The sequence below is a fragment of the Tauraco erythrolophus genome, chromosome 22 (assembly GCF_009769465.1).
Source record: "Tauraco erythrolophus isolate bTauEry1 chromosome 22, bTauEry1.pri, whole genome shotgun sequence".
In the NCBI taxonomy this organism is placed as follows: domain Eukaryota; kingdom Metazoa; phylum Chordata; class Aves; order Musophagiformes; family Musophagidae; genus Tauraco; species Tauraco erythrolophus.
The window spans coordinates 8,467,071-8,480,800 of record NC_141486.1 but is presented as its reverse complement, the minus strand read 5'-3'; the positions used below and the strand labels follow the sequence as shown (position 1 = coordinate 8,480,800).

Sequence of the window (13,730 nt, the reverse complement as noted above, 5' to 3'; positions counted from 1 at the left end):
GAGGAGGGGCTGGTGAAGACCAGGGCCTTCAGAGAGGATTGCACCCACTGGATTTTGCAAGAGCTCTTGTCATTGCTGGGAATGGCTCTGCACATCACTTAGACATCTAAAAGATAATTCTCTGAAGTACAATCAGCTGCCCGATGCGATGCGGGGAATTTGATTAGGGTTCTCTAAAACCTCAGTGGCAAGGTTTCCAGTTAGACAAACCTCAAAACTGTGGCTGGGCTTTGGACCTGCGCTGAACCCGTTGGACCTACTGGATTTTTGGTGGTTGGGCAAAAGATCGGGCTGTCCAGACCTTGGCTGTCTGAGCATCCCTGATAAAACGCTCCCAGGCATTGCAATTAAAGCCCTTACCTTAACGATTCCGGCTTCCTCAGCCCGGTCCTTTGTCTGCAGCCCTCGGAGGGCTTCACAAAGGAGGGAAGTACTGTCATCGGCTGCAGCTCCATCATTTTCTTTGGGAAGTTGCAGCTTCCTTCCGCTCGTTTAGCCCCTGCGTGCCGTTGGGTGACCCTTGGATGGATGGATGGTCACTGAGCAGCCGTGCTTTGCTGAGCCAATGCTCTCGGTGGGCTGCCTGCCATGCTGTGTGGGGTCTGCTGGCTCGTTACGTGGGCTTTAACGAACCTCTCCTGCCCTGCCACCGGGGAGGGCTCAGCCTGTGTTTTTAAGCTTTGGGGAGGTTGTTGCTGCTGTCACCTTGGAGGACACAAGGATCTGGGCTTTCCTGTGATTTCTTTTCCATCCTCTAAACTGGGGGATGTTGATCCTCGTCCCCTCCTCCAGCCCTGCTTTACAGTCTTGGCCTCATCTGCTGCCTGATGGGGGTTTTAGCTGCACTTCTGGATTATTTTTTTATTCTTCTTATTATTCTTTTACTTTTCAATTTCTTTCTCTGAAGGACCATTACATATCATAGAAGAGATATGTAATGGAGGAAGCGAGCCTGGCGGTCCAAGGAGGGAGTTCAGGATCAGCATAACTTTCCTAGGATAAAATAGCTTGGCCCATGCCCTGCTGCTTGGTGGGGTGACAGCAGCCCCGGGGCGGGGGGCACACGATGCTGCTGCCCTCGCACAGGCTCCTCCTGCAAGCAGGGAAAGCACGGATGCTTCCCCCTGTTTTGTTTTGGTTTTTTAATTGTTTTTACAATTATATATATAATATATAATATATATATTCTGGCTTCCAGTTCAGGAGCTGAGAGACCTCTTCCCTTTGAGAGCCCGTACGTTGCGATGGGAAGTTCCTGTAAGGTAACTGGGAGCTCTTTGCCCGCTTGACCAGTGCGAGAGTGATGATGAGCAAAGGTGTGAGGATGAGTGGGGCTCGGCAGCCTGCCCCGGCGTGCTGCGGTGCTGGGCTTGGTGCTGGGCAGCTTCCAGCAGTGCTGCCTGGCTCTGTGCTGTGCTTCTGTTGGACAAGGCAGAAGCTCTTGGTGAGCTCGTGCAGGAGGTTTGCAACCCCTCTGAACTCTGGCTGATGCTTCTCGCCAGGAAGGACCTTTGCTTGCCGCAGGTTTGCTTTCCCCCAGTCCTCCCAGCAACAAGCTATGGGTGTTTGCTAAAATAAATGGTTGCTCTCCTAGGGCTAATCCTTGCTGGTGGGTGGACATGAGGAGAAGCTGTGGGGGGAGGTCAGCACTCATCAACTTTTCGGGCTCATTAATCTCACTAAGTGGAATTTGCCCAGCCCGTGAGCGCTGTGCGATAGGAATGTCTTTGAAATGGGGGGAAATAATAGCACTAAATTGTTTGAGAAATAATTTCATTCTCCACTTCTCAGCAGATAAATCTGCTGTCCAACAACCCGAAATTTAATCTGTCCATCTAAAGTAATTGATGTGCTGTGAGTTGAATCCAGATATAATGGGAAGGGGAATTTTTGGCAGAGATGTGTTGTAACATTTCTGTAGCTTCTGCTTTCCCCCGGAGACAACGGGGCGAAGCGTGTGGAGGAACAAAGCCACGGAAGATTTGGTGCTGCTGGTGGAGGATGATAGAAGCCCCAGTTGTGCTTTTGGCTCTTATTATGGCTCTCGAAACTTTCCTGGTGACTCCTTGATGCGGAGGTGAGCTGGATCAGGCAAAGCCATCCGGAGAGATTAGGTGGAGATTGTGATTTAATGGGTGCAGCTTTAAATGTGCAGTTATGTTGGCTGCAGCCCTGCGGGTCCTGCTGGGAACTTGGATGCTCTCAGACTTTCTTTCCGCTCGTGACTCTGGAGCAAGCAAAGGGAGCTTTGATGCCCCTTTGCAATGTCAGAATAGTACAGGGGGAACTCAGAGTGACTCAGAGGTGCGTTCTTTGGCTTTCTCAGGAGGTTCACACCACAGGATACCCATTTGACCGTTGCAATCAGCCAGAGACCCTCCCTTCCCCGTTTGCGAAGGCTGCGATGAGCAGATGCTCACAGCTCCCTGTCGGGGACTGACTTTTTGCCTGGTGCTTTCGAGCCGTGCCGGCCGTGAGATAAGAGGAAATCTGACATCACGGTCAGGAAACGCTAAAGAAAGTTCCTTTCGTTATTCGTCAGTGGGTTATCTCCAACGGCAGAGCTGCAGCATTCCGTGCATGCTGCAGGGCCTGTTTCAAGCCCACGGCTCTGGCCGTGGCTCAGCGTGTGGCCGCCTGCCCAGGGCTATTGTGTGGGCCCCGCTCCTCCCCGGAGCACTGACCCTGTCCGCCGGCAGCTGCTGCCTCTCCAAAAGGCCCTTTCTGAAAAGCTGGGAGCTGTTGCATGGTCTTGCCCTGCTGGACAAACCAGCTGCCTCTTTCCTTCCTGTCCCTACGTTTTTATCACCTTATTAAACATCTCTTGGAGACTCCCAAGCCTTCCACCTCCCTCCCTTGTGCCATCTCAAACGCAGGAACCAGGGACTGCTCCGATGCTCACACAAACGTCCTCCAGATCCCACCTCGGGCACTTTGGTTGCTGAGCAAACGCTGCTGCATTCGGCAGCTTTTTCTCTGCCTCTTTGTCATCTCCCTTTAGCAAAGCAGCTCTGCCGGGATGCAGGAATGCACGTGGCTTTCCAGGCTGCCGTTGTCTCTGTCCAGGCTGGGGGATGATTTCCAATGGAACCCTGAGGTGCTTGAGTAGCTGGATCTTCTCTGATGCATTTGCATTGGAAATGGCCGCTGTCAGGCGCTGCAGCGCCTGGTCATACTGGGACCGCAGGGAGGGGTGGTGGTGACTAAAATGGGGGCACGAGGAGGAGCAAGGTGCTGAGCTGCTGTGCACCGTCCTGCAGGCTCCCGTCTGCCCCTGGAGCTGTATTTTCCGATTGCATACGTCTCACCCGCCCTTCCCAGCCAGGGGTTCTCCAGGGGCACAGAAGCAGAGCTTTGGGGTGGCTGGGCACGTCCCCATCAAGCTCACAGTGTCCCTATGCAAAGTAGAGTTATCGTAAATACCAAATTGTCCCCCTCTCAATCAGCACTGAAAGCTTCTCTGATGCATTTTGAAGTTTGCAGGACAAGTTTCTGAGTCGCGCTGAAAACTTGGCAGTGATGCCTTTCGATACCCTTTATGTGCTCAGTGATCCATCCAAGGAGGCTCTAAACTTACTGATTTCAATATGACAAACAATACCATGAAAACCCTCTTTTGAAAAAGAACATCCCAGAACCTGCTGAGGAGTTTCCAGCATGTGCCAGGTGCTGGGGGCTGCTGGCTGCCCCACGTGCCCAGGGTGGCTGTGGGTCCTGCCTTGGTCAGGGCACGGGCAGAGCTGCCGAAATCGCAGCTGCGATTCGCTTTGCGAAGCGGCTTTGTGCCCAAGAGCAGTTTATTCACCTTACAGCGTTGCAGGGTATTTAAAAATAAACAAAGCTGTTCTGAAACTCAGCGAGCGCAGGTGGCAGGGCCCTTCCGTGGTGCCAACGGCAGGAGCCGGGCTGTGGCCGCTGCCTCTCTCGTGCTGGCTCCTTCCAGCCCCTAGAGGATGGGTCAGAGCTGACCACAGGCTGTTCTCATCTATCAACAGGCTTCAAGGTATTTTGTTTCACCGGATGTGTTTTTCTCCCTGTGGTTCAGCCCCGTCCCTGCCCTCGTTGCCTCTTTGCTCTGGCTTCAATAATTTCCCTCTCTGAGGTGCCTTGGATGTGGGTTGCCATGCCTGAGGAGCACTCCCCATGCCTAGGATTCCTGACTGCTTTTGGAGCCTGGCCGGTGGTATGGTGGGAGATGCCGGTATTTGTGAAAGATGCTGTGATCTGTGGGGGCTGTTTCCAGAACTGAGCATCCCAGTTGCTGGTGGAGCCTGTCCCCAGAAACGATGACTGGTAGGTACTGAGGTTGTTTTGGGTACAGAGGAGGGCGATAGCAGGACTTAGGATGTGTGGTGCTTGGGCTCCCACTGGCCCTCGCACTGGAGGAGATCACAGGACCCTGCTCCAGCACTGATCTTGCTCGAAGCATATAAATGACACCATTGATTTTGGGCCTGGCAGGTGGTGAATAAGCCCCAAGGAGAACATTGATTTCTCTCTCTCTGTCTTTCTCCTGTGGAGTGTTTACTCGTTGAAAGGTGTGATTGACTGGTAAATAAAGTGGCCTCAGCACAGCTCATATTCAATTGTCGCTGATTTTAACATGTGGCCATTGAGCAAGGCTATCAAGTCAACGGTTCCTGGTCTTCCATCAACAGCAAACCAGTCTCAAAACGCCTGTGAGCTAAAGCACAAGAAGATATTTTGCAGATTGGTGAGAGAAGTAGGTGCAGGAGCAAATCGTGCCACCGACACCCACGCGTGGGTTGTGCGTTTAGCAGCTGATGACGAGATGGCTTCCAGGTTTGAGCTGGATGAGTGAAGACGGTTGGATGCAGGTGATGTTGAACAGCATGGTTGGTCCTGTTCTTTCTTACCAGGGCCAAGCCAAGATGGGGACAGCTCAGCCCCATCTAAACCTGTGGTGGAGCCGGGGCTTGCTCCCTGTTAAAGTGCCATCAGGACGAGGAATTTGTTTGCTTGGATGTGTGATCTCTGCCATCCTTCGGAAACAAGGTGGTGCGAACCTTGAGCTTTTTAGGAATTTGAACCACAAACGCGTCATGCAGAGGGTCCAGGTTTTCACACCCGTTGGGTGTCTTTTCGCTCGGCTGAACATTGGTGCCGTGAAAGTCCATCTTTCCTGAGAACTTCAGCCTTCGTTGGGACGAGCAGGAGGTGGGGAGTGAACGCCGTGGAAAGGCAGGGCGCTTGTGTGGAGGAAGCTCTTGCCTCTTGCTTCATGTAATTGTGGCTATAACCTGTGTCATTAACTTTCCAAACTGGAGGCTTAAAAGGGTTTAAAAAAAATAAATTTGGAATCGACGAGACTGCAGTGCAACAGAAAGTACACCCCTGCTGCAAGCAGCCGGTTTGCCCAGGGTGTAAATTCTTGCTGAGACCCAGAAGATAAAGTTATGAAATAACCCGTATCGGCGAGAGAGGTTGTAAAGCAATTCCAAAAAAACCTCTCAGTCTAGATGGATTATATTTACTGCGGTGTTTATGTCAGATAGAGGAATGCCCTAGAAAAACAGAATTGTTTTCAATTTCTGCCTGCGGCACTTGCTTGTCTAATGAGAAGGCTCTGATGTGATGGGAATGTCCTGTGCTGGGGAGGCTGGAATGGGGGGAAAAGGGGAAGAGGTTGGTTTGTTCTTTGTGTAGGTGAACCAGCCTGTTGTTAACGAGATGGTTTTGCTAGTCTTGTCACCACAAACCTCACGTGTAACCCTGAGTGCGACGATCCCGACAAGCCGCGTCGCGGTCGTGTCTGTGTAGATACCGTGGCCCCGAAGATGTGGCTTTGATTCTTTTAATTGAAAGACAGTTCAGTGATTTTTATTTTGCCTTGAACTCCCAGCGAGGTTTGCGAGCAGTGTTTTTGCATGGTGTAGGTTTGATGACAACTTGGGGAGCAGAGATAGTGCCTTGTGACAAAACCCACGCTGGCCAAACCCACCCAAAGGCAGCTTGTGTCCTGCGCCTGTTTATCACATGGGGATGATTCACCCCTTTAATGGGCTGGTTTACTTCATTCTAACACGTTTGTTACGTATTTGTGAGGAGTTTGCTGAAAAAAAAGAAGAGTTGTTTAAAAATACAGCAATAAATCGAAGGTGTTTTGTGGAATGGCATGAGGATGCAGAAAGAAGTGAAGTTCATTGGCTTGCTCAGCAGAGTCGGTCCATCTTGATGAAGGACGTAGGTGATGCCGCTGCAAAAATGAAGCAGATTTTTATTCTTGTCGTCTCGCCCCCTGCGCTGCCAGGCGTCACCGTTGGAGCGAGACTGTCGGGAGTCCTCAGACTTCAAAATCCCCAACGCTCGCAAACAAACGACCAATTATTGCTATAGTGAGAGACAGGAGAAACATGATGTTTCTTGCAAGAGAAACATGATGTTGCTCTGCCGGTTGAGCTCCCTGCCTAACCCAGGGTGGTCCCTGGAGGGGGGAGATTTCTGCGTCTTGTCATAGGCTAAGGTTAAAGATGAGCACAGCTTTGTGGAAACAGTCCCAGGGATTTGCCCTGGTCTTGGGAATGAGATCTGAGCTGAGTTGGGAGCAGCTCCTGTGGCTGAGCCTCAGGACTGGCAGCTGCCTGCTAGGAACAGGTCATGTGTGGCTGGCTGGTGTTTCAAGGGTCTGGTAGCATTTGTGGTGCCTGCAGCATCTGGGGGGTGCAAGGATAAGGGAGCAAATGTTACTCAAATAAGTTGTCAATTGTTTCAGACCCGAAAGCAAAAAATCCTGATTTTCAATGTCCCAATCTTTTGTTTGGGCTGAGTGTACGTGTGGATGTGTACGGATGTACAGCAATACGTACAGTGTGTCCCTTCTGTAGGGAACCAAATGGGCTGCTGCTGGTAAATGGTTAAAAATTCAACACTGGGCTTCTGTAGAACATCAGCTGTAATTTTTATTTGGCTTCGACCTTGAAAGGGGAAACATCCTGGCTTGAGTTTTCCAGCCCTTCTGCAATGTTACCTTATTGTGAAAGTTGTTTTTTCAAAAGGGCGTTTGTTTCTGGTGCGCAGCTGAGAACACAGGAGTCCTCGCAGGGCAGCCGGAGTCCAACATCTTCAGTAACAACAAACAAACTGGTGTGTGGCTTTCCAGTGCGGGTTTCTAAGTCCCTGTTAACTTCTCTCTCATGTGAATTTAACTCAGTAAATCTCAGTTAAAGTTTGTGCCTGTCTTGCTCACTTTCTCTCTTTCTTTTTTGTTTTCCTCCAGTTTCTCTGTTTGAAGAACATCCGAACCTTCCTAAAAGTGTGTCACGACAAATTTGGGTTAAGAAACAGCGATCTGTTTGATCCGTTTGACCTCTTCGATGTACGGGATTTTGGAAAGGTAAGAGCTGAGCTCCTGGGAAATAATGGTTCTGGCACTGAGGTGGTTCCTCCGGACTTGCACTGCAGTTTTTGGATGAAAATATGAAGGTTTTGTGACTTTTCTCAGCAGCTTCTGCACCTTTCACCCATGCATTGGACACCTGTTCCCCTGTGCTCGCGGTACCCCAAGGATTGATTCTGCTGTGTCCTTGGTGAAAAGAGATCCAAGCCTTCAAGCTCTCTGCTTTAGATTACAAAGCCTCTGGGATCAGTCTCTAAAGTACATGAAAAATGTCTTTTTTAGGGGGAATCAAAATATTGATGTGTTCATGAGAGGCGGTAGCCCTGGGGACTGGGTGCTGTGCTAGGATGGGGACACTGGGTCGCTTTCCCAGCTCCAGCTGCCTTGCTGGGTGCCTGGGATGGAGCCACACCATCTCCTTGGCTGTGAGCTCCCCGTAGGGGCAAGCACCTTCAAACCAGTATTGAGCATCATCCCTGCTCTGTATAAACCAGCCCGGAACTGAACCCTGCAACCCCAGCAGCACGTTTCCCTATAGCAGCATTACAGACGGACACAAGTCCAGTCCCAGGCTTGTACCAACCATGTGGCAAGGACCCTTCATCCATGAGTTCTCCTGTTTTTTGCCCCCGTGTGGGTGCAGACCTCGCAGAGTCCTTCTCCAGCTCCCACTGCCTCTGCACACTGCTGTGAGCAAAACGGCTATCGGTTTTGTGATATGGCCAGTGAGTGTCCATAGGGGCTGGGAAGTTTTGTGCCAGGGTGAAACGGGTCCCCCGAGTTTCTCAAAAATGTGTTTGGAGGTTTTTTCCTCCCAGCCGTTCCCAGGTGCTGTGTTTGTGCCACGCGTTACCTCGATGGGAGAGGAGAGAGAGTGTTTTTGTGTTTTGCTGTAATTGATGGGTGGCACTGCATGCTGAACGAGACCCAGCTGCACGGGAGGAAAATCCTGTCTGATTTTGACAAGTGGCCGTTGTTCTGATATCCCGGCTTTTGACGCGGACAGCATCAGGGCTGTGCTGGTACTCTGATGGATACCGGGCTCAGGGAAGCTATTACACAGGACAGTTGCTATTTTGTTTAGTGGAAAAGGTGTTAAAAGATTTATTAAAGCTCTCTATTGTTTTACCTGTTTCAAGCTACCAGGCATAAGCTGCTGGAAGGCATCTTCTCTTCTGATTACCCAAAGAGTAGATTTTCACTGCTGATGGGGATATATTATTTGATATTTATTGCCTAATTTATTTCTGGACCATTATCTGGAATGTGCAATTGCAGGGGCTTGTTTTATGAGGTTTTTTTGATTTATGAAGTACAAGAAGGCTTTTGTTGTTCTGGGAATATGAACGCACAGAAGGAACCTTTTGGGCTGGGGAAAGAACTGCTGCTAATTAAAACGCTGCTTTATCGTCACATTGTCTCTTGCTTTGTGCTGTTTTAAATTGCCTAAGATGCCTGTTAACAGAGCCTGGCGTTAAACACTGCTGGAACATGTCAGCCGAATGCAGTTTGGTTTCCTTTTTGGTCTGGTTAGAGAACAGCTATTCCCTCCTCCTCCTGTTCACTCTTTGGAGGGACATTCAGATTTGTGACTTGGGAAGGGAAGTTTTGGGATTTGCTCTTCCCTCTCACCCCATGACAACTTAGATTTTATTTTTTTTTTTAGGAGACTTGGGAAATAAATTTGTCATAAACTTCTAAGAAATCCGCATGTACTTTATTGCTTGGATCTTGCTTATTTTCATGTGCATCCTCATTCTCAGACAACCTTACAAGACATGTGAGGCACAGATTCTGTATACAAAAACCTCCCTAATCTTTTCCCAGTGCAGTTTTTCATCAGTTTGGTGGAGGTGTCAGCTGCTCAGGTCTGCACCACCCTAAATCCCTCTGGAAGCATGTCAAAACATCCCCATTGTCTTTGCCACCTTTTCATTCCCACGTTATCCTCAGATCTGTGTTCAGTGGCAAAGCAAATAAACAGGGAAAAATCTGCTGTTGACCAAAGCACTCTTCCGTTTTGAGTCACAGCGAGAGCGAAAGGAGCTTCTAATCCACGTTCCCACTGCCCAAACAGAGACTTCATGCACAAAAAATTCTTCCTGGAGCTATTCATTCCTTAGATCAATAGCATTTTTTGGTTACAAGATGCTTATGCCTTGTAGGAGATTTTTTTCAAACGGAGCACAGTAACAGTCGACCATTTAATTGCATGGAAACCTTGGTGGAGCCCTGTTGGGTGTTTCCTTTCTGGATGCCACTTAAGTAGTTATTTCTCTCCTCCAAACCATAAGGCCAGTGAGGCGGTGATTACTAATAGCATTTGGGTTTGCTGCAGTGTAACTGCTGAGTAGAAAGGCAGAGGTTTGTGGTGCCAACCTGTACGTAAAGGGCTCATCCTTTGGAGTCTGCAGGGCCCTTTGGGGTTTCTTGGTAGAAGAAAAAACACCAGTACTTAAGAAGAGGAAAAAAAAAAAATTCATATCCTTGGTCTTACCTTGATCAGCTGTTATTCTGAGAGAGGTTTCCATAGTTCCCTTTGGCTTCTGAGCCAGGGCTTCAGCAAGGAGGAGCTGCTGTAGGATCGATGGAGCCTCCTCCAAAGGCGTGAGTGTGGTTGGGGCTGCTGGGGTCCAGGAACATGAGATTTTTCTCCCTGGTTTTGTTACTTCCTTGAATTTTAAGCTTGGGAAGCTACTTCTTCCTTACTGGCACCAGGATAACAGCTGGTGAAACGGGATCGTGAGCCATGTGGGTTTCTCTGGCCAAATCCCTGGGGAGCTGCAAAGCTCCATCTCTGCCTTCGTGGGATGTCGGGTAATGGGCAAGTGCAGGCTTCTGCCAAAAAGATGCGTCATGTTTCTTGTAATCGTGGTTGCAGTGTTTCCCAGTTACCCAAGGGAGTCGAAAGGCCAGTTCAAATTGCTCACAGCCAATTTTTTTCTTTTCCCAACATCCAGTTGGGAAAATCCCGTTGTGACAAGGGACATGCTGTGTTTCATAACAGAGGTTTCCAAAAGTGAACTGAGATGCTGACCACCTGTATTTGTAGCTGTGCCCCTTTAAGATAACCTAGAAAAATTATTGTTATATGGTTTTCTACAAGTTGACTCTTAATTTTTGGTTTTTTTTAAATCTTATCTCTTTAAAGTGGCTCAAAAGCTGTTCGTAATCACTAGTGACTTCTGCAGAAGCGTTTCTCCATGGCTGTGTCTCCATTGTGGGATGCATCAGCCACGCAGTGTGCAGTGCTCCGAGGAAGAAAACTCCTATTAATATTGCCTTGTCCTTAATTAGGGTCTGATCTTGCAGGAATGAACGCTGGGCTCCTCTGCAGGGGTGCTGTGCCCAGTCTTGGCTAGTACAGCCTGGCTCCTAAAAAAGCAATAAAATAAAACCCTAGTGCTCACGTACGGTCTGCTGTTGCACGGTACTTCATGCACATTTAATAGCAGTGATGGTATAAAATGTAACTCTTATTGGACTTGCTAATTTATTGGCACCAAGTATAATGAGATAAAATGTACATAAATATGGATTAAACTCTTTATCACTCTATTAGTCAGCATGATGGTAGCAAGGTTCATTAAAGGGAGTTACTCATTTTCAATAACTTGCAGTAATATACTATTTTTTTTTGAGAAATATAGTTCAAATATTCATAAACCTGTGGAGCGTGCCATTTATTAGCCTCCCGCTCCTCTCTGCTCTCCGACATGTGTTTAATTGTCCTGACTTTCTTTGGAAGTTCAGGGGGGAAAAAAAAGCTTTTTTGAAAGACAGGGGTCTCCTACCCTGACCCGTGGATGCAAAATGATGCTGTTCTAAAAATGAAAATGGGAAATGGCTCACAGGCCAGCTGAAAAATGAGGAGATAGTGATACTGAGATGAAAATAGTGGGGTTTTTTTCACTCTGCTGGTTCTGGTCCAGAGGTTGGTGAGAGCTGCACCAGCGTTGCAGCTTGAGCAGGGCTCAGAGGGGAAGGGGGGTCTGGATCAGTCCTCCCTCTCAATTAATTGAGTCCACTGAGGTTCGCTGGCACATGTGCCTCGTGGGCGGCTGCCGGAGGACTTGTACATGGCTCGTCTTGCGTGGCTGAAGAGTCGAGGAGGAGACGTGGGCGGTGGGGAGGGGGCCCTGAGCACCGCAGGCTGCAGTGGGAGCTGCCTCGGAGGTGGGAGAGGATGGGAGAGCTGCCAAAGAGGGTTAAAGTGATGGGTGCCCTCCATAAAGCAATTGAGTCTTCAGAATAATGTTTGATGTAAAGGTGTCCTCTTCCTTATGCCGGGGAGCCGGTGGGGAGTGTTCTTGGGGGTTCTGGGGGCTCCAGGCTGTCCTCACTGGATGCTGTTGCGGGTTTGTCCCCAGCTTCATCACCAGCACATCTGGAGAATCTGCAGGAGAGGTCCCACCTCACCGGCTGTCGGGATGTGGTACTGGAAGAGCTGTGGAGGGGCCATGCTGCCATCACCCCCCACCCACTTGCCAGAGAGTCAGAAAACTGAGTTTTCTGCTTGGTTTCAGGATGGAGGGTGGGGAGTGTTGTCAGAATTATTTAAGGGATTAATAACAGAGTCAGTGGTTTTTGTTTCTCTCTTTCTTCACTGAGAATTCCTCTTCCTCCATCATCTCTAACTTCATGTACAAGTCGTTATCCCTGCAGCAGTATTTTAGAGGGGGCCTTTTTAGCATAGTTTGGGCATATAAAGGGGAGAAAGGGGGAGATTTATGTGAAATAATATAGGTAGCTGAAAATTGCAGGGCTTTCAGATAAATGACTGCGCTGGCAGTGGGAGCAGCTCTCCTCCCATTCGTGAATTTTTTTAGGTTTTTCTGACCTCTTGTAGCCAAGAACAAACGAAAAGCCGTGTGTTTTCCTGTACGCACCGCTGAGCGCGTGAAGCGATAGCGGCCGGGAGCGGAGGAGCGTTTGGCAGCCGAGCACGGCATCGCATCCGCGGCTCCGTAACGCCGGGGCCACCGCCTGTGCCTCCCATCCTCCTCGTTTACAAATCCCCCGGAGGAGCGGGCAGCCGGACAGCCCTTCCCGTGCTCTGGTCCCCTGTGCCACTTGCTCAGCTGGCTGCGACGTGGTGGCTGGACGCGTGTCAAGAAAGGGATCCTGTCGCAGAGGGAAACGCTTCCAGTTGCGGTGTAACTGGCACAGCGCGTGTGCGGCGGGAGGAGAATTCTCCAAAAGAGAATGTACATGTGTGTATGTATATATATATATATTTTATTTTTTTTGTTAGTTCCTGAGAGAGCAGTGGAGTAACTGGCCTGCAAAGAGAATTGTGTGATTGCCTTCAAGAAACCTGCTTAACCCCTTGCCTGCCTGCTGCTTGCCGTGACGTTGTACCCATGGCAGAAGGAGCCGTGGCTGCACCCTGAGCCCGCGCTGCCCCTTGCCCCTCCGCGTGCCCGTGCCGGGCACTGCGGTGCTTTGTGGGCCACTGCCGCACCGTTCGGCAGCGACCGAAGTGCTTTGCCAACAAGCTGAGAATTCACGTGCGACTCCAACGCAGGGTTTTGCCAAGGGCCCTTGGGTGCTGCAGCTCCTTGTCCGAGGGAGAAGCCCCGGCTCCAGGAAGTGTATGAGAGCGTGGGGAAGGCAGCCGTGCCAGTGCAGCTCGCAGCGTGCCTGGGCAGGGACGTCACTGCCTGCCAGTTGATGATTAACTCGCCCGTTGCTTGCAGGAGCTGCGGGTGATGTTTGATCCGTTCTGCGCTGGCTGGTGCGTCACTCAGCTGGTGTTTGGCCACCTGTGTTTTAAATGGGCTTGCTGGAACCGTACTGGAGACTTGAAAATTGGGGTGAATACTACACGTGGCAAAAGTGGCTGGAACAGTGTGGGTTGGGTGGGTTTTTTTTTCGTTTTCCCTTTGCAAGCTTGAGGGTTCATTTGGTCTTGGGTGATGCTTTCGGACGTGGGGTGATGCAGGGACCCTGCTCCCGGGCACCAGGAGGCCATCAGCCGCGGTGCGTGGAGGGGCTCCTGGCAGGTACGGTGTGTCCAGCAGATGTTTTCAGCCGGAGCACTAAAAGTACGTACAGGAAACCCCGGTACTGAATGTCCCCAAAACACTGGGCAAATGAATTAGATTTCTGTGGTGAGTCAAGCATGTACCAGACAGAGCTTTCTGCTACGTGGAGCCATGCTGTGCACAGGACTGTCACCGGTGTGGTATTTGCCATGGGGGATGTGGTAGATGCTGCCACACCTCTAGTAACATACTTTTTTTTTTTTTAAGTTCCAAATCCCAGAAACTTTTCCCTGCTCTACTACGAATAGTTCCCTGAAATATCTGTTGAGCTGTGAATCTTCCTGGCTGCCCGTCGCAGTTAACGTTGAAAGGGCCGTCCTGGTGTG

At 49.9% G+C, this 13,730-nt stretch overlaps 1 protein-coding gene across 4 annotated transcripts in view; it reads left to right on the top strand.

Moving 5' to 3' along the window:
• Positions 1-13,730, top strand: part of VAV2 (vav guanine nucleotide exchange factor 2) — a 146,331-nt gene that overhangs the window by 25,737 nt on the left and 106,864 nt on the right. For all 4 annotated transcript variants that reach the window (XM_086624933.1, XM_086624930.1, XM_086624929.1 and 1 more), the window contains exon 2: positions 7,238-7,354. In XM_086624933.1, the coding sequence (XP_086481059.1) occupies positions 7,238-7,354 (117 nt within the window). The remainder of the gene's footprint in view (positions 1-7,237; positions 7,355-13,730) is intronic.